At 43.1% G+C, this 21,721-nt stretch overlaps 1 protein-coding gene across 2 annotated transcripts in view; it reads left to right on the top strand.

Moving 5' to 3' along the window:
* The window catches only part of EXOC4 (exocyst complex component 4), a 448,912-nt gene that overhangs the window by 12,961 nt on the left and 414,230 nt on the right, over positions 1 to 21,721 (top strand). The window contains exons 2-3 of one of the 2 annotated variants that reach the window (XM_066633468.1): positions 6,411 to 6,600; positions 12,961 to 13,155. In XM_066633468.1, coding sequence (XP_066489565.1) covers positions 6,411 to 6,600; positions 12,961 to 13,155 — 385 coding nt within the window. The remainder of the gene's footprint in view (positions 1 to 6,410; positions 6,601 to 12,960; positions 13,156 to 21,721) is intronic. The other variant, XM_066633469.1, reaches the window with a different exon arrangement.

Genomic DNA, 21,721 nt, shown 5'->3' with positions numbered 1-21,721 from the left:
GGGCTCCAGCAAGTCTCTGGAGGGCCAGAGGCTCATTGAAGACTGGGGGCTCCCCAAGGGCCTGTTTGGGAGCCCCTGAGGGCCACAAGTGGCCCCCGGGCCAGGGTTTGGGCACCCCTGCCCTAAGACATGGACCTTTCCACTTGAAACAAGGAAGCTGGGGGTGAGATGCCCACAACCAGTTTCATTGCATGTAATTATAAGGACAATTGGCTAGTATTTGGATGGTCAATGGCTTGTGTGTTGCATTTCTTTCATGTTTGTGACAAATGTACCCGCCTGAGAGAAACAGGCCAAATTTGTGCACATATCTATCCCAAAGCAACTACAGATAGCCTTGCAAAGGTCAGGTGCTGTTTTGGAAAAATAATTGCTAAAGCAACTTAGTCATGCTGTACAGAATACCCCCACTAAGAATCTTTCAAGAATTCATACACTGTGCACATATTTTATTGAGATAGTTCATTTCAGCATATTTAATCTTTGAAGCATTTGGTTTCTGACAAATCATCAACTTAAGTATACATCCACTTTTTAATATTAATATGTTTATTATCCTGTCTTCTGTTTGCCATATCCCTTTCAGAATTTTGAAAGTGAAAAAGTTTTCTTCCTGAAGCAAACACTTGGTATGCACCCCCCCTGCAAATGCTTTGACTTTCCTCCAACAAACATTTTAATAGGATGACAGAGCGTGTTCAGATGCCCTTCATTTACTTTTCTGTAAAGTCAGCAGGATTGTGCATGCAGACTTGAGAATATTAAGTGGCTCCTGCTGTGCTATGAGGGGACATCATTTGGATCTCTTTAGTTCATCTACACTTGGTGATGTTCGAAGGCTTTCCCTAGATTATGGTTTTAAAGGTACTGGACTGTGGTAGCAGCTGAAGAAAGTCTTCAGTATTTTCTTTCTTGCTGAAAGTCTTTTAGTATTGAACAAGAGAACTGATTCCCAGCTAGTCTGAGAGAGGATTTTATCCTGCAGCAGAAAAATGACTCTTTGTACCTGTCCTGCTGAAATAAAATAGAATAGTGTGAATTAAGCTTCCTGTATGACCTTGGGCCATTCACTATCTCTCAGCCTTGCCTACCTCACGTAATTGTTGGGAGGAACTATGTGCACCACCTTGAGCTCCTTGGAGAAAGGGAACTATAAAAAATGTGAAAAATAAATAACTTAAATAGAAAGAATTGGAGTCCTGAAGGGAGAGGGAATGTAATTCTTCACATTAGAAATGGGCTTTAAAATATTGTATCTCAGCCATGGCCAATTCCTCCCCTCCAACCCTTCTCCTGTCTCTGCAGTCATTTATACTGTGAAGGGAGATTTTGTGTGTGTGGGGGGGCAGACTTGGACTTGAGCCCTTCTGCTCATATTGAGAAGCACTTAAATGACTAGAGCAGAGACGCTGTGACAATGGCAGTTGCCCCTTGAGTCAGGTCCATGGAGCCATATTTGGGAAGGCCTGGCAGAAGACCCTTTGCTCAAGCTTGTTAGTTCCTGGCTCAGGTAAAAGGGCCAGCTGGAGTACCAACTATGCTGCCTCCTTGATGGCTTCGAAGATTGAAGGCATGTGTGTGAACTTGCTCTCCTCCCTTGCTTGGCCTGAAGCCACCCTACAATGGCACTGTGACTTGGAGGGGAGAGGTGGGAGAAGCTTGCTCCTTCTCCCCTTTTGACTACTTAAGCTATTGTAGGGGTTGCACAGGATTGTTATGCTGAATTTAGAGCTTCCTTTGCCTGAAGGGGCCTCCATATTCCCTAATCCTACAAGAAGGTAATCACTTCCACACCCTGAAATTTTTGTTTTGAGGTTCCCATTTTACTAGTGGGTGGTTGGGGAGCCATCTTCCTCTCATCTTATAGGAATAGGTGTTCTGTTGTGTAGCACTGTGAAGAGGTTACGCCAGGAGACCTTGGTTGCTCTGGAGGCCTCTGCTGCAGTCAATGTATGACACTGATTGAGTTTACAGTGTGAGTTTACAATGAAGGTAGTGAGGGAAACCAAGGTTGAAGGCACTTGTTTTGTGACCACTAACCATCTTGTTTACTTCAAAGCCAGGAAGCTCTCAGGATGCAGCATTGCTAACAAGTCTGGACTGGCTGACCAAGCCGGTGTGGCTTGTCATAGAAGTTTTCCAAGGTCAGGTTTCTCATCAGTCAGTGAGGGAGGAGGGGGTTGCTCCAACAAACCAAAGTTCGCCTTCCAACCCACCCTCTTAGGTCATCAGAGGGTACTGTTCTACAAGTACCGCTTCTGTCCCAAGCGAGAGGGGTGGTAAGCCTTATCTGTAGTGGCGCCACAGCTGTGGAATTCCCTTCCAGGGGAATTGAGAACTACCTCCTCCTTCATGGCTTTTCGGTGAGGGATCAAAACATACCTGTTTCGTGTAGCATTTAGTTGCTGAGTAGATATGGGCCCTTTGAGCCTCTGAAATACTAGTGTGACTTGACTGCCTCCCTGGACTTATTTGTTTCCCCGATAGCTTAACAATATGTGTTAGGTTTTGCTTAGTTTTTGATTTTATGTTTCACAGTTTAATGTTAAAATTAATATTTCTAATGCTTTGTTTAATGTTTTTTCTTCTTCTTACCTATTATGATCCTCTGTACTTTATTATGTACTGTATAAGCCGCCTTGGGCATTTGCTTTGGCATGGGAAAGGCGGGATATAAATTGCACAAATAAAAATAAAATATTTTGCTTTTAGGTTTGTCTGTAATTATCTGCCGGTATTTTTGTTAAGATGAGAATCCTGAGCATTGTCAATGCCTAGCCATTTTCCAAATCTGCTTGTTATATTTTTTTCCTCCTTTTATTCTTTCCTCTTTTGTATGATTTATTCATTACTGTATTTATATATACTGTCTTTCTCATAGATTTAAAGCAGTTTACTTAGGCAGGCTGACCTTAAATTCAATTTTTCAAAGAGGTTTTTGCAAGTATTGTTCCATAAGAAAATCTTGTAGAACCCTCCATTTCTCCAGATGTTTCCCTTAATTGTGCAATCATCACCTTGGCTGCCAACCCTTTCACCCTCCAGGCTCTTGCAGATAGCTGCAAACCAACCTTCAGAACAGTTTCCAAGATGTTATCCATCTTGTTTGCCAGCTGACTCCTCCACATTTCTCCTCAATGGCTTGGCCTCCTGACTGGCCAATGGCTTGTTACAGTTTCTCTCACAGTCTTTCTTCCAAGCAGCTGATCCTGCTTAGCTTTTTTTCATGCAAAATCTCAGGCTCAACCTCCAGACCCCACACCTCCTATTATCTCATCATCCTTTTCGAGTTTTGTTAAGCTCTTTTTAAGTTTTACCTCTTTACTTACCTGTGGTTGGTTGAACTTGGTCAGAATGTTGTCCTAGTCCTCCTTGACCACCAGCTACATGCTTTTAGGGAAATTTGGGAAATTCTTAATGTAACTGAGAGGGAGGGTTTTAGGGATGGGTTCTCTGTATGGTTTTGTCCTTGTGATAACATAGTTTTGACCCTTGCTTAGGGGCAGATCATGGGAAATGAAGGTAGCACTGGATTCAGGACTCCCCCCCCTTCTGTTTTCTCATGGCCTAGAGAAGGATAGTGATTATCACTTCAGGAGAAGGATGTGTTAAGGAGGTCTTGCATTCTTCTGTTCTTATTTCTAATGTCTGTAGTGAAGCCTGTTGGGTTTAAAGTGGACTTTACAATGGATTCACTTTACAATCAAATCACTTTATACTAAAACAAAATTCACTATATAGGTTGTTCATTTTATGATGGGATCACTGTTGCCGCCAACAGGACCTTGTGAGTGATACATAAGCCAATCAGCCTGCAAATGCAAGAATTTGGTAGCAGAGCAGAGTTTTTAACATTGTGGCTAGGTGTATGGAGGGAAGCTTTATAATTTTGTGTTTCATAATTACAACATTGTGTAAACTGATAGCCATGACTCCTAAAGAGTTTAGTAGGTAACTTCTAAATCACCTTTTAGAGAGGGAAATAGCTTAATTCTATGGCAGGAACTTCAACTTTCAAAGTATTGAAACTAATTACCAAAAAATGATTCATTATTTGGTCATATTATAATATTTTACAAATTTATGCCCCTTTAGATTTAGATGGGGGATATGTTTTTGGAAATTCATGTGTATGTTGAAAATGTATAAATTAAAACTACTTTTCCCATAGGAACCAATGTAATTGGTGTAGGTTAGGATTGATTCTCACATGTTTTTTTTTTCTAGGCTTCTAAGACAAGGCAGATGGAAATTTTCCAGATAGGGATTTGCATTGAAAATATCACATGTCTAAGGGCTCAGTCCTATCTTGCGCTGGAACAGGCAAGCCAGGAGGCTTGCACTGTATCCAGTATAAGATAGGGCACCAGAGTGGCTGAGCTGAAGGTAATGAGAAATTCTTTCCCTTATTCATGGGTAAGCCACTGCAGCCCCTTTGGGTCTCCTTGGACTTCTGCCACCACCTGAGCAGCTCTGCACTGCTTGGGGAATGGGGTTGGCATCTGGCAAAACTGCTGGGTCCCAGCCCCGCCTCCTGTTCCCTGCCTGCCCACTCCAGGAGCTGCCCACCGCCCTCCTTCTTCATCCTGAAACGCCTTCCTCCCGCCTCCTTCCCACCCACCCTCCCTAGAGCCTTGCATCGGCTGATGCAAGGTTTGGTCCCTCGGTTGGCGTGGAGACTGAATTCAGCCTTGTGGGCCGGCATGCCTGTGCGTGCCGGCCTAACTCACAAGGAGACACAAACTTGTCTTATGGCACATTTGCGACCCTCCTGGGCTGGCGCATGTCCCTTGGGTGCCTCAGGATTATACTAAGCTACTGGTGAAATATGCAAAAGCACGAGTAGCTTTGCCATGCTATTTAAAAAAATTGGTGTGTGCAAATCAGACTTCCGGTAGTAATTTGCAAATCATGCTATTTCAAAAATGTGCAAATTGAGACAGTGTAAATTGAGAGGTGCCTGTACAGTGGTGTCTCTGGACTGGATTACCATAGTAAAGCAGAGATCCACTATACTTGAAAAAAATTTCCTTCTTATTTCCTCAGTCTTATTATTTTTGTATGTCTTTTCTCATCTGTTCTGTATGGCACCGTGAACGGCGAGACCTTGAAGCAGCTGACAAGCCTAGCCGAGTTATGCCGAGTTATTCCACCTGCTCTTTGGCCGCTGTCAGCCTGTGCGGGAGGAAAATGGAGGCCAGAATGTGATACCAGATCATAAAAGATCCATCTGGAATGTTGTGGTTCTTGAAAGACAGAACCTTCTTCAATTGTAAAAATCCCTATTGGGATTTAGTATAGCCTGCCTATGTAAACCGCCTTGAATTAAAGTCTGTGGAGAAATCTGACGACCAAGAAAGGCGGTATATAAATACCATTATTATTATTATTATTACTATTACTATTACTATTACTGCAGGTAGTGTTTAAAAAAAATAGACTTATCTTTTGACTTCAGTTCTTTCCTACTTTCCTTTGTGCATCTCTATGGAATCTCGGTGTTAAGTTCACATAGTTTCAGTTGTTTTAACAAGTCCAACAATAAAAGCCAAATTGTACAAGAGCATATAGCAGTTGTGATATTCAATTATTTTTCTGTTCAAACCACTTGATCTATTGCTCAAAACAAATTTAACAGAAACTTGTAATGGAAATAGACAAGCACTTTTGCTCCTAGATGTGGATTTTTGGCAAGCTGAAGTAGAGATATCAAAAGTAAGAGAATGTTCCTGGCTTGTTTTTCTTACCTGCAAACTTGCAAGTAAAGCATCTGTGTCATATCTTAGGTATGGCAGGTAGAGCATGTGCCCTGGGCATCACTTGAAAGTTGGGAGTGCTACTGAATAGCAGCTGCCCAGCTGACTCTTGGCTTCCTTGCAAAACTTCAAGCACAGTGCTGTGCTTAGTGGCCTGTAACAGCTCACAGAAGTAGAAAGTCCATCTGAGAAGCTGCTGGAGAAGGAATGGGGAGTGGCGGCTCCATTGTGAAGCCATTACTGCTCTTCTCTGAATCCAGAAGTGATGTCACAGCGGCAGTGCTACACTGTAGCATACTCCCATCTGAATTCATGGAAATGAGTCATATTTAAGTAAAAATAAATACATAAATTATAGTATCCACATAGGTGATGGCAGTGAGTGGGAGCCCTTTTCAGGTCTAATAAGTGCTGTTTTGTGTAGCGCTACTAAGAATCTGTAACTTGGGCAGTGGTAATTGGTGGTGGTAGGTCTGCAGGCAGGTATGTTTTGTAGAAATAATCTCTTCAGTTAATGATAAAGAACATTTAAGAACAAGTACTTATTTAAGAATAAGTACTGATGTACCCTCCTGGAAACTGGCTTTCCAAACTGGAAACTTTTTATCCTGTGAAACTATTTCTTCCATTATGCTTTTCTGTTTTGTCTTTTAGGACCTTGTCCACCAGTGATGATGTTGAGGACAGGGAGACAGAGAAAGGCCGACTGGAGGAGGCATATGAGAAATGTGATCGTGACTTGGATGACTTGATTGTTCAGCACTACACTGAGCTCACTACTGCCATCCGCACTTACCAGAGCATTACAGAGCGCATCACCAGCTCGCGCAACAAAATCAAGCAGGTGAAGGGGATGTGCAGGGCAGAGCAGAAATATCACATATTGGTCAATGTTCTTCTGGCTTTATTAATTTACAGGCTGGTTACCCTCTTATTACCTTATTACCTGCTTAAAAATATCATTAAGTATTATTAAAATAATGAAGCAATTAATTGAACCAAATTAATGAAGCAATTAATAAAACCAGTACTACACAGTCTTAAGATAGGAAGGTAGCTTTCTCTTGGGAGTGAATTCTACAAAGTATGTGTTGGATCAGAGAAAGACTTGCTCCTCATCTTTGCAAATATATTTGAGTGAAGGCTGGAAAGCAACAAAGTCTCTCTAACAGATGTCAAAAAGCAGAGAGAAAGCCTTCTATTTTTTTTTTTCTGTAGTTGCTAAAACTGTCTCTGATACTGTCTGAGGAAATTTGAATCAGGTTTGTTCATACATAAGAAGGTTTGTAACATAAGAAGACTTCTGGAATTCCATGGTTACAAATTGTACTGGCAGTATGAAGTAAGAGGTTAATCCACATCCCACGAACATGTGTAAAGTTGAGTAGTACATTCCAATGCAGTGCCCCTCACTGCCTAGTGTGCAGTGGTCAATTTGTTGTCAGGAGTTGCAGGAGCAAGGCCTGTCCCAAGCCTAAGTGCCACTTGAGGTGAGATGCAAATTCTGTTGTCTGTCACTGCTTTGTTCTCCTTGCCTATACTGGTCTGCTCTGCTCTTCCTGGTCATTTTAAACAGAGTGGTTGAGGAGCTGAAGGTAAGAGAGCCAGGGCTGTGGATCGTCATGTGAGATCCTGTAAGTCTGGTAGGGAGAGATTGTGTGGTCAGCAAGATGCAGTGTAGGCCATCAGAGTGTAGGGTGTGTTGTGCTCAATGCATGTTTGCAAAAACTACTAGGGACCCACAATCCTTAGGCATCTGATTATCCAGTTCCCTAGCAGTGTGATGGCAGTGGCTCTGAGAAATTATTTATTTGGCCCCAGGAGGGAGAATGAATAATAATGTGGTCCTACATTGTTAAACCGTGGAGCTGGTTTTTGTACTGTTTTTCCAGTTGTATCTAGATCAGTGATCTTCAACCTTTTTTGTGCCACAGCTTAAATAATCAAGAAAGCAAGCATGAGACTGGGGACCCCACTGTGGACCCCCCCCATAATGTCCTCCCAGAACTGTTCACTGTAATCAGTTATTCTTGTTAGAGAGAACAGAAAAAGTTACCATAGAGCCTGGCACTGGTGAAAGCTATTTTAGCATAATTCCTAATAACCTGGACTAGGATACAGTTGCCTGATACCTGAAGAGGTACACCAGATGCTTCCCCCTTTACCTGGTAGTGCTCTAGTTCAGTGGTCTTCAACCCTTTTATTCCTGTAAGTTGCCGTGACTTCACTGCTGATGCTTTGAGACCCCATTGGGGTTCTGATCCCAAGGTTGAAGAACACTGGTCTAGATGATTGGGCTGTATATGCAACTATGTGCATATATTTGAGCATGTTCACCAGGTTGTGAGAAGCTGCAGCTGCTATGGCTCTCTGCAGAATCAGTAAACCTAGGACAGAATACTTGGATGGAGTATACAGGTCATGTGGACCTGAGTAAACCCTGTCTGGCACCACAAACTTGCAAGGCAGACCACTTGCATAGATCCACACGGGATCAGCTAAACCAGAGCTACCTGGCTGGTGATGCCCTGCCCCAGAGCAGGAACCCAGAAGTAAATGGCGATGCAAAATGCATCATGCAATGATATCACCAGCCGTTTACTTTCAGGTTGTGAGGCTGAATGAAGCCTCAAAGGAGGTAAGGAGGCTAGGACAGGTGGGACAAGAGGAATTTTTTCAAGTGTGCTGTTGTCAAGTGCAGCAGCTTTGCCTGCTGTGCCATGCCTCCTGCTGCTATGTTTAGTCTCACACCATGGTTTTGCTGCTAGCTGGTGGGCCTCCCATGATGCCCCAGGGTGGCCTCACAACACACTGATTAGGAACCCCTGAGCCCTAAAAACCCCTAATTTTTTATTATTTTGAAAAAGAATGGAATTTCTGCTTCTCTAGTAAGAGGGGAGGCTTTGTTTCCAAGTTGACATTCTGTGAACAGAATGGCATCACCCATCTTGAGAACATGTGCAGAGCCCTTTTGAGCTTCGAAATTCATTTAGTAGTTTCAAAGGGGGAGTGAAACTGCTCTAATCCCTTCTATAAGGACAGGAGTTCATTTCAGGGATTTATGTACAAAGCTCAGCTCTCTGTGAAGGCAGAGATCAATTACACAGAATTTGAGACAAACTATAGTCCAGGTTTACCAAATACAATTAAGCTCTGCACAGGTCAAATCCAAATGAAAAGGTAGAGTGACCTTGAGATACCACCTTAAAATAATCACCAAGGGTGAAGGACCTTTTGGTATTTACTGTTTCTGATTAGATTCAATCAAGCTGTATTGAAGTGACTTTTTTTTAACCTCTTGGGATGCTAGTGCTGATCTACCCTCCCATTATTACATCAACAGACTTTTCTTTTTTCCCCCCATCTTCCCCCTTTGTTAAGGAGTTAGATATTTGCAGACCTAGAGGAAAGGTTTGCATCATATATACTTCATTCAGACTGCTTTGTCTGCTTAGCTTTGACTATAAATCAGTGTTTCTCAAACCATGGGTTGGGACCCACTAGGTGGGTCGTGAGCCAATTTCAGGTGGGTCCCCATTCATTTCAATATTTTATTTAATGTATTAGACTCGATGCTGCCATGGTATGTGACTGCATCTGGGGAAATGTTGCAGACCAGTACTTTTAACAAGCTGCTATGTATATTCTTTTAACAATGATAGTAAATGAGACTTACTCCTGGGTAAGTATGGGTAGGAATGCAGCCTAGGATAAAATTTTCCTGCTTGATGATGTCACTTCTGGTCATGACATACTTCCGTTGGGTCCTCATTCTAAAAAGTTGGTCCCTGTGCTAAATGTGTGAGAACCTTGGCTATATTATTTACTGTAGATACTTGCCTATAGGGTGAGAACTTTCTACCAATAAATCAAGCTTAGATCATCACCTGGCCTTATCTCTGAGGTCACTCAGGGGTCAGGGCTTTTTAAGTAACTTCTGCAAAGCAAAGCTGCAGAAGCAATGCAGGGATAATTAGAGGGCTGTTAATCTCCAAGGCAACCGCTCCAGGGCAAAGTTCCAGCCAAAGTTAACCTTTTATTCTCCTGCTAAAGACTTCCTTTTAAATCGAGCAAGCCTCTTCCATTTTGCAAATGCTGCTGCAGCCTCTTTCTATTGCAAATACTTTGCAGAGGTCTGTTTTTTAAAACACCAGGATGTAATCCTTGTTTCAATTGGAAACAAAGTCCCAGGCTACAATTCAATGCACCATTGCTTAAGAATAACACCCATGGAAATCAATGGATCTGCTTCTGAAAGTTGCAACTATGTGCAGCTGCACATGCTCACAGTCATTCCTTGTTGCTTGTATCTCTGCTGTGAATTGAATTGCACATCCCAGTTATGTGTATGTTATATGTGGAGCTTCTGGCTTAACACACCAGGCACCTTAAAGAAAGTTTTGATTCTCCTGCAGTGGTTCCCAACCTCTTTTCACTTGCATACCCCTTAGCAGCCCATTTCCACAAATTGTGCCCCTCATATTAGATAAATGTTTGTAATTAATATGAATAATATAAGCCCTTATCTCCTCTATATAAAAACCCATACTTTATTCATCACAGTATTTTTTCTTTTTATCTGTTTGAAGAACTGAAGACTATTCCTTTGCACTGTTTTGCACCAGAAGTGTGCTGAGAAATTTTTGGTGATTGATCACTTTCTGTATTATGTTTCAGCTTTTTTACTGTGATGTACATCACTCGTACATGAATTGATGACCCAAACTAGCTATTGGTGGGGCTTTCACAGCCAACTGGCTACCTCCCTTCCTGCCTTGCTGGCCCTACAAGGCATTCTGGAGCACTATCTGCCCTTTTCTGCCTTTATTCAATTCTTTTTCAAGTATCCTTAATGGTTCTGTCAAGTGAATAGGTGGGAAGATGGGATGCTGGAAAAGGGGGAGGGCCGTGTGGTTGGAGAAGGATTCAAGTCTGTGTTGACTTATGAGCTGGAATGTATGAATTCCAAGCTATGCAAAAACAGCATGAGAGTGCTGTATAGTGGAACCTTTGACTGATTGTGGCTTAGGTTTGAAGCCTAAATTGATGATGTCACTTTCGGCCATGTCATCACTTCCAGATTAATGATATCACAGATAGCACAGATTGCTATTCTAGAAAGTGAGTCCCAGTGCTAAAATTTTTGAGAACCACTGCCATCAAGCACTATGTCACATATCTGGAACAGCACTGGAAATCTGCCTTGGTGTCAAAAGAAATCTTTACATTTCCACACATCCCAAGAAGTTGTATAGTTCTTTGTATCCTTGCCAGCATAAGGAAAAGTTGTAACCTTTTGTTTCCATCATTGGCTATTTCTAGCAAAAGCAATCTACATTTTGCAGACACTTCCAGCAGAAGGATTGTGGATGTGTGTAAGATCAGGTTTTGTTAAACACATTTCACATGACTCTCTATTTGAGCATCAGCCTGTTTTGTTTTCCACCCACTAATAGCAACCCTATCAGTATGGTGTTGATTGCCTGCCAACAACCTGTTGGGTGGGTGGTGAGGAACAAATCCACATTCTGGGTAAGACCAAAAGGAGGAAAACTAGCCTGTGTATCTCACAGTTTTTGAATTAGACTAAAAGTTTTGAGTACAATCCAACAGAAACTGAACATGTGCTAGGGCCTAGATTAGGGCCAACTCCATAGTGGTGATGGTAGTAAAAGGATTTTACTTTTGTGCCACTTTTGTGTGTATCCTAACATGGTTGTCAGACATTTGGAGGCTGTTACATTCTGGCCCTCCAGATGTAATGGAGGAATCCTTGTTTGACTGCTAGGAACAGTTTGCAAGACACTTCACAGATAAAATAGTTACATCCCACCTTTTACAACATGTTGAGTGTAGTACAAGAAGAGATGACTACCACCTGTTTGTCATTTTTGTATGGATACCTTTCAGTTAGTGGAGACCTGATAATGTTGTCTGGATTTGTAACGGCTAAGGCCAGCACCTGTCCTCCATAAAAAGAACTTGGGCACATCTTAAGGCCACCAATTATGCTGCATTTGCAGTGCCACTCCCTATCACATTAGAATAGATACATCTATCTATTCTAGATAGATACGGAATGGATACATCTATCCCATAACATCAGCCTATTACCAGCTGTGTGTGGCCTGAGAACTCCAGCAACAGCCCGGGAGCATTCAACAATTGACTGACAACTCATGTTTTAACCAATTAGCACCATGCACCCCCAATATAATCTCCCTAATTTAGCCCAACACTCACTCTACCCTCAACCTTCTGTGCATACACCCACCTGTGCCATTCCATGAAGCTCTCGTAAGTCTTGTATACTTTATTTTACTTTCTCGTAAGTCTTTGTATACTATACTTTCTCGTAAGTATATATACTAAAGAGAAAGTAAGTATATATACTAAAAAGTAAGTATATATACTAAAAAAAAAAGTAAGAAAGTAAGTATATATACTAAAGTAAAGTAAGTATATATAAAGTAAAGTAAGTATATATACAAAGAGAAAGTAAGTATATATACTAAAGAGAAAGTATATACTATACTTTCTCTTTGTATACTATACTTTCTTGTAAGTCTTTGTATACTTTGTATAAAATAAAGTCTTTGTATACTTTATTTTACCTTTACACTTTATACTTGGTTTACTTTCTGCACTTGAAATTAAGGATCTCTACACTTTAACTTGAGCCTGGCATACTCCTTTCCCAGAATTCAGCTTGCAGCATGGGCTGTAGGCTGACCCAGGCCAGGATTCTTGGATGCATGAGGCCTGCCACCTGACTATCCAGGAGTAACGAAGAATCCAGGAGGACCCCAAACTGCAAACCACCTTCTGTAGATCAAGTGCAACCCCCTTCAGGGCAGACTCGTAGTCCAACATATACTTTGTACAGATATTTCAGTATTCGAGGATCTCAGTATTGGAGAATCTGTTTTGTGACCCCTCATGCTAGCTAGGGCAGGCTATAAGTTTGAATAAATGCCTTGGTTTTTCTTTTCTCTTGGGGTGCACCTTGTTATACTTGTCTGCAAAACAAAACTGTGGAAGCTGTTGTGTGGACAGTCCTACTTTATGGTGGCAGGTTGGACTTGATGGCCTTTAGATGCATTCTGCATGCTGTGATCTGACATGGATGGGAAGTCAATGCAGGCTGATTGCAAAGAGCATAACTGTTGCACTGAGCTTGGCCTCTTTGTTGTGCCCTTTGCAGGTGAAGGAGAATCTTTTGTCCTGCAAGATGCTTCTGCACTGCAAACGGGATGAACTACGCAAGTTGTGGATTGAAGGCATTGAGCACAAACATGTCTTGAATTTGTTGGATGAAATTGAGAACATCAAACAAGTGCCCCAAAAGCTACAGCAGTGCATGGCCAGCAAGCACTATCTCACTTCCACGGATATGCTGGTAAGAGATGATAACTGATGTCTGACAGACAGCTGTCTGATAAGTGTCTGTTAGATCTGCTATCTGGGTCTGAGTAATTAGATCTGCCACTTATTCACCTATTGAATTGTTCTCCCTGCTTGTCTCTTTTGCCCTCTTCTGTCACTCACTCCATTTCTTGATCTTCAGTATTTTAACCCCTTTGACTGTTTTGAAATCTCTGCTGACATTGACCTGTATCCTTAAACTCCAGTCCTGCACTCTCATCCCTTGTCTGCAACTTCTGCTTTCAGCATTTCCTTCTCTCTTTCAGCGTCCCTTCTTGACTCTCTGCGCCAAGGACCTTGCCTGGTCTCTTTATTTATCTGGTCATCACTCTGACCAGACTGCTGCAGCCTTCTCCCTGTTAGCTTTGCTACTTGTTACTTCTCTTTTTATCAATTCACAGTGCCTCTTCCTCTCTCATTGGATCACCTCTCCTTTTGTCTCTGCACCGGATCCCTGTTGCTTTTCAATTTGTTTCAGATTCCTAGTTCTGACACAGGTAGAAGCTCTGCCTCTCTGCCTTTTACTCTGCCTGAATTCAGAGAACAGATTTCTCTTGATAGTGTGCCTCTCTTTGGTGTCCCTGGTGAGTGGTAGGTGGATCTGGGACCATTGCAGAAATCTAGATTGCTGTGGGCCTGGTGTCCACAAAGGTACATTGTATGATCCAGTTCCTCAGAGATCCCATTGTATTGTAAGTGTTGCAGTGCAGTGGGGGCGGGGGATGACGACTACTTGGCTGAATCCATCATGTGTGACACTTTTTCCTTTGCTCTGATCTGCAGTCAGCCCCCATTTATTTTTTATAGCTCTAGTGTTTTCCCACATTATCCCTGCTTTGCCAGGCTTACTTACCTTTTCCTCTTCAATCTTTACTCAGACCCCACTAAGAAATATGGTGCTTAAAGACAGAAAGCTTTGCTTATCCCATTCTTGTGAGTATCTTATAAATAGCCATTGGTCATTACTGATATTGGAATTGAGTTGCATGCATGATGGCCATTTAAAATTGTGGCCGAAAAACTACAGCTGACTACAGAGGAGGAAGCCATAGTACTGTACTCTTTGTAAGCTCTCGGAATATAAGAGGGTCAGAGCAGTGCCTGTTTCACAAATCTGATGTAAATAATAAATGTAGCTTTAGTGTTTTCATAAATAGTTATAGCATAAAGAGAGAGCATTACCTTAATGGATGTTATTTTGGAAACCGTTTGAGAGCCAGTTCACACATTACGTTATAGGTGTATACCTGAGACGTTTTAAGTGCACACCTAAAAATGTGACTGTAGTATATCTGCAAACATGTGTATTGCATAGGTACACTGGTCAGGGACCTGCAATTTGCTGCAGCCCCTTGTTGAATGTATGCTTCGATGGCAAACCTAGGTCTGTCTCTGTGTAATGTGCAAAGTAATAAACAGGTTTATTACTTAAAAGTGAGTTGGTTAATTTACTAATCAGTCCACAGTCCCAGTTTTCTCTTCACAGTACAGTGCTCTTGCTATGTGAAGTACTTCATACGTTTTATGCTTTTTGCCCTCATTATCCCTATTTTGACTTGCAGAAAGTCCATAACCAGAAGTGGATCTTGGATGTTGGTCTTTCACATTGATAGCTAGATCTTTGTTGTATATGTTGATATTCACTATTGTGTATCTCTATAGCAGCCATTTTCAACCACTGTGCTGTGGCACACTGGTGTGCCCCAAATGGTCCCCAGGTGTGCCACGGGAATTTGGGAGAGGTTCATTTATCAATATGACCATTAGGGGATGTGAGCCCCCACTGACAGCACAGTGTGCCTTGTCAATTGTCAAAAAACTGATGGTGTGCCTTGACCATTTTAGTGCCTTGCCAGTGTGCCGAGAAATGAAAAAGGTTGAAAATCACTGCTCTATAGCAATAAAACTTGAAGGGAAAGCATGGTGGACCTAAAACTGGTTTATTTTTCTGAGGTACAGTAGTTGGTAGCAGCTTGACAAATTCGAACCCCTCACTGATTTGTAGGAATGCACCCCTTCTGGAAGCGTCCAAGCCACCCAGCAGTGTAAGCTTGTATTTTCCTTTTCCTGCAGTAGTTGTTACCAGCAGTGCTTTTTACAAACACATCTAACATGGAGGGGAAAAAACAATTGTGTGCAGGGACCTTGTGTAGTTGATGATGATGTGGCCATGTAAATGTGGAAGAAAAAGAGGATTTATTTTAGTGCCCAAAAAGGGAATTCAGTTGGGGTCTGTCACGTCCATGGCGGGCGGTGGACACTTCCCTGGTAGGTGAGTGCGAGGGGCTTACCCGGTCCTTGGACGACAGTCGGCGGCGCGCTAACAGACGGGAGGCAGGAGCAGATGTTTGATACAGCCGGTTTAATAGGGTCAGCCGCTTTACATTTATCAGGGCTGTTCCTTCACAGCCTTACACATATTATGCCGACTGGTGCCGTCGGCGCCGAATGGTCCCTGGAACAGACCCTTCCCTTCCCTGGAGGTTCTCCGTACAAGCCTCCAGTTCTGGTTCCTGTGGCCCTAGGTCTGGGCTCTTGGGGAATACCCCCTGCTGGCCTGGGTCAGGTTGTCTGACCTTGGGAGGGCCCCAGCTGGCTCTGGGCTGGTTCCCAAGCCAGCTGGTCCCCACTGATTGTGGTCCGCTTCAATCCCCCCTTTCCACGGTCCTGTTTCTCCAGAGGTCGCTCGCGGGGTCCAAGAGGGCCCTGGGCCAGGGAGGCCTTCCCTCCAACTTCCTCTGGTCAGGGTGGACCCCCGTCCCCTGCCTCTGGAGGTCTCCAGCCTTTCCCTTAGACTGGGAGGCTGTTTGCCCTCTAGTTGTCCATGGGCCTTGCTCCCCTCTGGAGAGGAGCCACCTCTCTCCTTCCCTTCCAGGCTCCTTATGAGGCCTTTTCCCTCTTGGGCTGGCCCCACCCTTCTGGCCCACGTGCCTGTCAGGTGTTCCCAGCGGGCCCTCATTCCCTCTCCTGGGTAGGTGCTCTGTGCTGGACCCCAGTCCTGCACGCACTCAGGTTTTACTCTCGAGGAGGTCTCTACCCCAGAGGAGACCCCTACTCCTGGGAAGTTCCCAGCCACCTGGGCTGGATCCAGGTGACAGGGTCTAACGAAAAGAACTCACTCACCCTTAACTCAAGACAGGGGAATTCTATTACTAATAATCACATGCAATGGAGCTTAAGGAAAGCAGTTTGAAGGAGGGGAGAAGGGAGGAGAGAAGAACTCCGTAGAAGAAGAAGAGGTAGAGCAAAGCAGATAATAGGTGGAGAGGAAAAGGGATGTGAGGAGATTAGGTAAACTTTCCAGAGGAACCTGGGAGAAAAAAATGGAGGTTTTGGTATGCAGAAAAAAGGGGACAAGGAGAAAAAGAGTAGACATTAGTAGGGGGAGAAAGGTTTAGGCTGTGAGTCACGTCAACCTGAACTGAAGACTACAGGCAAGGGATGAACCTAGAAAGAGGCTGTGAAAGTACCTGGCTCACATGCAGTGAGCTAGTCTCTGTCAGTGAACAAACACTCTTGACTGACGCTCCAAGATCCGTAGTCTATGCTAAGTCAGTCAAGTGATTTTGTTGGACTAAAGGGGGCCCAGAGGCTGACTTTGGACCTGAAACAAACAGTACAAAAATTAGAAAAGTACCTCCCTTTCTGTCCCTCAGACACACTGAGCTATAACAGAAAGGAAAGACAGAAGTGGTCAGTAAGTATGCAGTCAATTTGACTTCATGTGAAATGAGACAAGGAAAGATAGCAGAGGTTTGCTGGGTCCTTGACGAGGCTGCACCATGGACCAATGTTACTGCTTCTGTTTCTGCAAGACTTGAGAATTGCAGAGGGTCACAATAGCAAAGGGTCAACCATGGCAGTCTTTCTGACCAAAGAGTGTTCTCAGAGAGCTGTGAATCAAGCCCTTAGCATGGACTTAAGCCAGTACATTTGAAGGGAGCAGGGCAACTGAGCCAAGCTGCCATTCTTGAGAATAAAGATGGGAGGTAGAAGTTTCATATAGAGAATATTGACCCAGTAGCATAGCTGGCTAGTCCATCCTGGCTTCACTAGTGCATGGGTAGTTAGAAGGTGAGGAAGTCGCGTTGTGGGATGTTAATAGTTCTGGGTGCTGGCTGGCATGGTTTGGTGGGTGAAGGCTGGAATTCAGGTGACTTGATGCAACACCATTGGGTGACGATCCACAACAGTTGAAAAGTGAAGCAGGCAGGAATCTGGAATGAGTGGCAAACAAAGAACAAAACGACCAATGAAACCAAAGCACACAAGACTCTGAAGTTGTTTATAGGCTTTGACTCCACAGAATCCTATGGTAGTGGTTCCCAAACTTCTACGAGGGAGCTGGGAACTCTGTAAGTCTTGGAGGAAGTGGGGTGGGGAGCGCTGCTGCTGCAACCAAGGGGCTATTAAACTTACCTGGGGGGTAGTGCAGGCCATCGAAAGGGTGTGGGGGGCTCACAGTCCCCTCTGCAACCCTCCCTGCTTCTGCAAACTGCTCCAGTTGGCTCTTCTCCAGATAAGTTTAAGAGCTCCTTGGTTGCAGCAGTGCTGTGATCTTTACGTTGTCATCGCGGCTGTTGTTTCAAGGCCGCTCCCCTTAAGGGTGAATGGTCTTCTTCCGGTTCCCTGGTGGGTCGCGACCCACCAGTTTGGGAACCACAGCCTTTTGGGATTTATGGGTGGGGTGACTCCAAGGGTCTTCTGTTGCTGGTTTAGGTCCCCTGATGGGACCTCTCTTTGTTTTCACACCAACTTGAGGGTATGGTGTCTGGTTTGTTGGCCTATCTTCTTTATGGAGCTTAATCATGGGGTTGGGTGAGGACCATTGGAGGTGTGAAACTTTTGCAAACATTTTTCCTAAACTCAGAGGTTGAGGGAAGTGGCCAGGGTCAGAAGACACCAAATATGTTGCTCCAGCATTTTTTTGCTTCAGTCTAGGCTGCCTCAGTTTCTAGATCAGAATAACACCATGATTGGGCACTTGCTGTTGAGTAATTCCATTTTCCTTTATTGTGTATAAAATAATTATCATACTATCAGAGACAGATAATGTTGCTGGATCTCCTTGTCCTTTGTCCTCATGGTAGAAAGCTGTTGGTTTATCAAAAGCCAAAAATGATTCAACAAAGATGCTTCTATCTCTTGTATTGAAATGGGAGAACTGATATATGCTGTTGCCTGGAGCTTTGTGATATGTGCAGTTTAAATTAGACCTTTGCAGTCATTGTGTGGGCTTGATGCAAACTCATTAATGCCATAAATTCTTATTGGTGCATCACATTTCTGCAGTCTGCTCTTTGTATTCCACTCACATTAATTGCAGCAATTTTGCCACTGAAGCATGTTTCCAGCCTCTGCATTTAAATTGAAATTTTAATTCCCTTATTGTTTGGCAAAGGCATCTGAAGATGGCTTGTTACAGGTTTCATTATCACTCGAAACACTCCAGCTGGTTCTAATGTACAATGATTAATTGTGGGATGACTTATTAATGTAAGAGAGACAACCTTTTCCCAGAAACAGGAGCAAAGAATCAATGGCATTTTAGGAAGCTAGATGACGAAAAACGTGTGTTTGTAGCGGGCTGTTGTCATCAGCTTCAAACTTGAAGAGATGATCAGAAATTATTTTGAGGAAATTCTGTTGTAGTTCAGTTCTGTGAACACGTCCAACAAGAATAACTTTGGAATGCTGCAACAATTTCCAGTCATGTGGTTCATACTTAAAACCTAATGCTTAGCTCCATTTACCTAATGCTTACGCTGGGAAATAAATGGTGTTATGCTTTATCACAGCCTATGCTGAGCTGGTTATATTATGCAGTTCAGGATCTAGCTAAGATTCTGGGAATCACAGAGGTCATTGAAGGATTCTTAGTGTTTCAAGCAATGTTGTTTTCTGGAGCTGAGCTGGTGTAGTTTCCTCAAGGTCAACAGTGTCAAAGTGTTTCCTCAGACTTCTAGGCACTGCTCCAAGGTCTCCAGTGACAATTGGCACAATATTGACTTTCTTCTCCCAGAGAAGCCCAGGTTCTACATACAGGTGTTGATATCTTGTGGTCTTATATTCTTCATCTTGTTATCTCCTGGGATTGCAATATCAAGATCCAACCTTGATTTTTCTTTTTGTCAACTACTGTTATATCTGGCATATTATGTTCTAGATGTTTATCTGTCTGTAATCTGAAGTCACAAAGAATCTTTGCTTGGGTGTTTTCAGTGATTTTATTAGGTTTATGATTCAATAGGTTCCAATGTGAATATTGAAAGTATTAAGTATTATTATTGATGTATTGTTTGCTTTTTGATAAAAGCTCTCAGAGTAGCATATGATAACAGCCTGAAAAGATAATATAAGCAATTAAATAGTCCCATGCATACATATATAAAAGCAGACATAAGCAGCAGAACCAGAAAAGAACTGTCAAGCATGAGTACGAATTGCCTGCCCAAACAAAGGAGTCTCCTCTCAACTTCAGAAGGGAAGTGGCAAGGTGGGTCTCCCAAGGGTTAGAGTTCCAAAGTCTAAGTGCCTTTACCAAGGAGACTTTGGCTACAGTCCTAAGCACACTTACCAGGGAGAAAGTACTGTTTAATAAAATTGGACTTCTGAGTAGACATGTATAAATGGTGCTGTTTGTCATGTGTTTCCACAAGCAGCACTTCAGATGGGGGAGAGATGTGGAGCAAAGACTTCTTGGAGATCTCAAAAGGTGGGCAGAATTATGTGAGAACAGGCAGTTTCTTAAATATCCTGGGCACAGGCTGTATATAGGAGCCATTGTAAATCGACCAGGAACCAAGTTGTGTGTTTTGAATAATGAGCTCCTGTCCCAATTTAGTGAATAAAAATGATAATGCATTCTGTTTCACAAGCTCCAAAGCATGTTCATGTGGGATTAATTAGAAATGTTCTTACTGTGACTCTGGAATTATTTTGGGGGGTGGGGTGGATTGGAGGAGCATGCAGTCATGTTCTCCATTTATGGAGGGCAGGATGTAGAGGGCTCCTGCTGCACCAGGCTATGATATTGCAGTTCAAGGCCTTTTGGGTCCCAAGCACTGGGAGTGTAGTATGCCTTGCAAAAGTAGGTGTATGTGCAGTCCTCAAGAGGGCTCCCTTTCTAACTGCTTCAGCAAGGGGTGGAGGTTGGGAAGCTGGGTGCCTCATGAGCTGGATGGAAGGAGAACAGCCTGCTCTTTTCTCTTTTGCTCATCTTCTGTGTCCTGTCTGATTATGCCCTTCAGGGTGGTGGTGGTTGTTCTTTCCCCTGAATTATTTTGCGCGATTTGCACTTTAAGCAGCTTTCTGCAATGCATCTGTTCTCTGCCTATGGCTGGGTTGCATGGGTCAGGTCCTGCCTTGTCCAGGCAGTTTGTCTACTGGAAAGAAGAGATGGGTGGCTCACAGGGGTGCACTGAGATGTTTGTTTTACTCAGGGAAATGCTTTTGTACCTCATTGTGTGTACAGTATGAATGCTGGGGTCAGGGTGAGAATGGAGCAGAACTGAGCTGGGGCCAAGGCTTGGGGAGTTTTAGTACCACCCCCCTCAACCTGGATGAGGCTTTATTTGGACTTGTACCAGCAGGACATTGACCAGTTGGGAAGGATTCATGGGAGAGAAGCGTGAAGAAAGTGTGGAAATTCCCTTTATATTGTGTGATTTCATTTATTTGCTATAGTTGTGGTGGATTTGAATATGTTCAGCTTAAGATAATTTGTTCAGAATGGGAGCCTTGCACTTAGTTAGATTAGTTCATTTTCAGTTGTTTTGCTAACATGGCAGCCCCTGAAGCATGGTAGCTTTTCTTGCTGCACTTTTTCCCCTACTTTCCCCTCCCCATTTCCCCACTTTTTCCCCCACTATCCAAATCTCTGCTTTAGAATCCTCCTTAAGTGGTGAGAGATTTCTGTGGCTGTGGTTGTGCCTCTTAAAGTCATGAAAAAGAAAGTTGACAGGACTGTTCTACTGCTGTTGGCAACACTGCACATATCTGACTGTTAAGTGTCTTTGTTCCTAGACCTCCTCTATTTTCAAAGTGTGTTTCCCCATGTAATGCAGTTCTCTTCCTACAGTAGCCACCTTGACTGAAAAAATTTTTTTCTTTCATTTTGAAAATGAACCTTCATGTTAAAATCCCTGAATTGGGATTTAGCTATATATTCAAGCACCTTCAAGAATGGCAAGTTTGAAACTGGTCAGTAGTCTTCAAGCACAGGCTTTTTCAATGATGGGTGATCAGCTGTCAATTTTAGGCAAGATGGCATAGTTTGTCCATCCCCCCCCACCAGGGAATGATTAATTACCCTCCTTGCCTGCTTCTTCTCACTATGATGACCTGCTCCACAGTGGCTGAAACTTCTGTTACTTGATCAGCACTTACGTGCTTTCCATCAAGGCACACATCTTGGTTGACTAGCCCAAACAATGAATTTAGATTTGTTACCTGAGTAGATATTCCTTCTGAGCTGCGTAAAACAGCAACGACTTTGACTTTCTGCTGACTCTATACTTTTTCATTAGATGTGCTGAAAT

This window comes from Tiliqua scincoides, chromosome 7, assembly GCF_035046505.1.
Source record: "Tiliqua scincoides isolate rTilSci1 chromosome 7, rTilSci1.hap2, whole genome shotgun sequence".
Classification (NCBI taxonomy): Eukaryota; Metazoa; Chordata; class Lepidosauria; order Squamata; family Scincidae; genus Tiliqua; species Tiliqua scincoides.
This window is presented reverse-complemented; position numbering and strand designations above follow the sequence as displayed.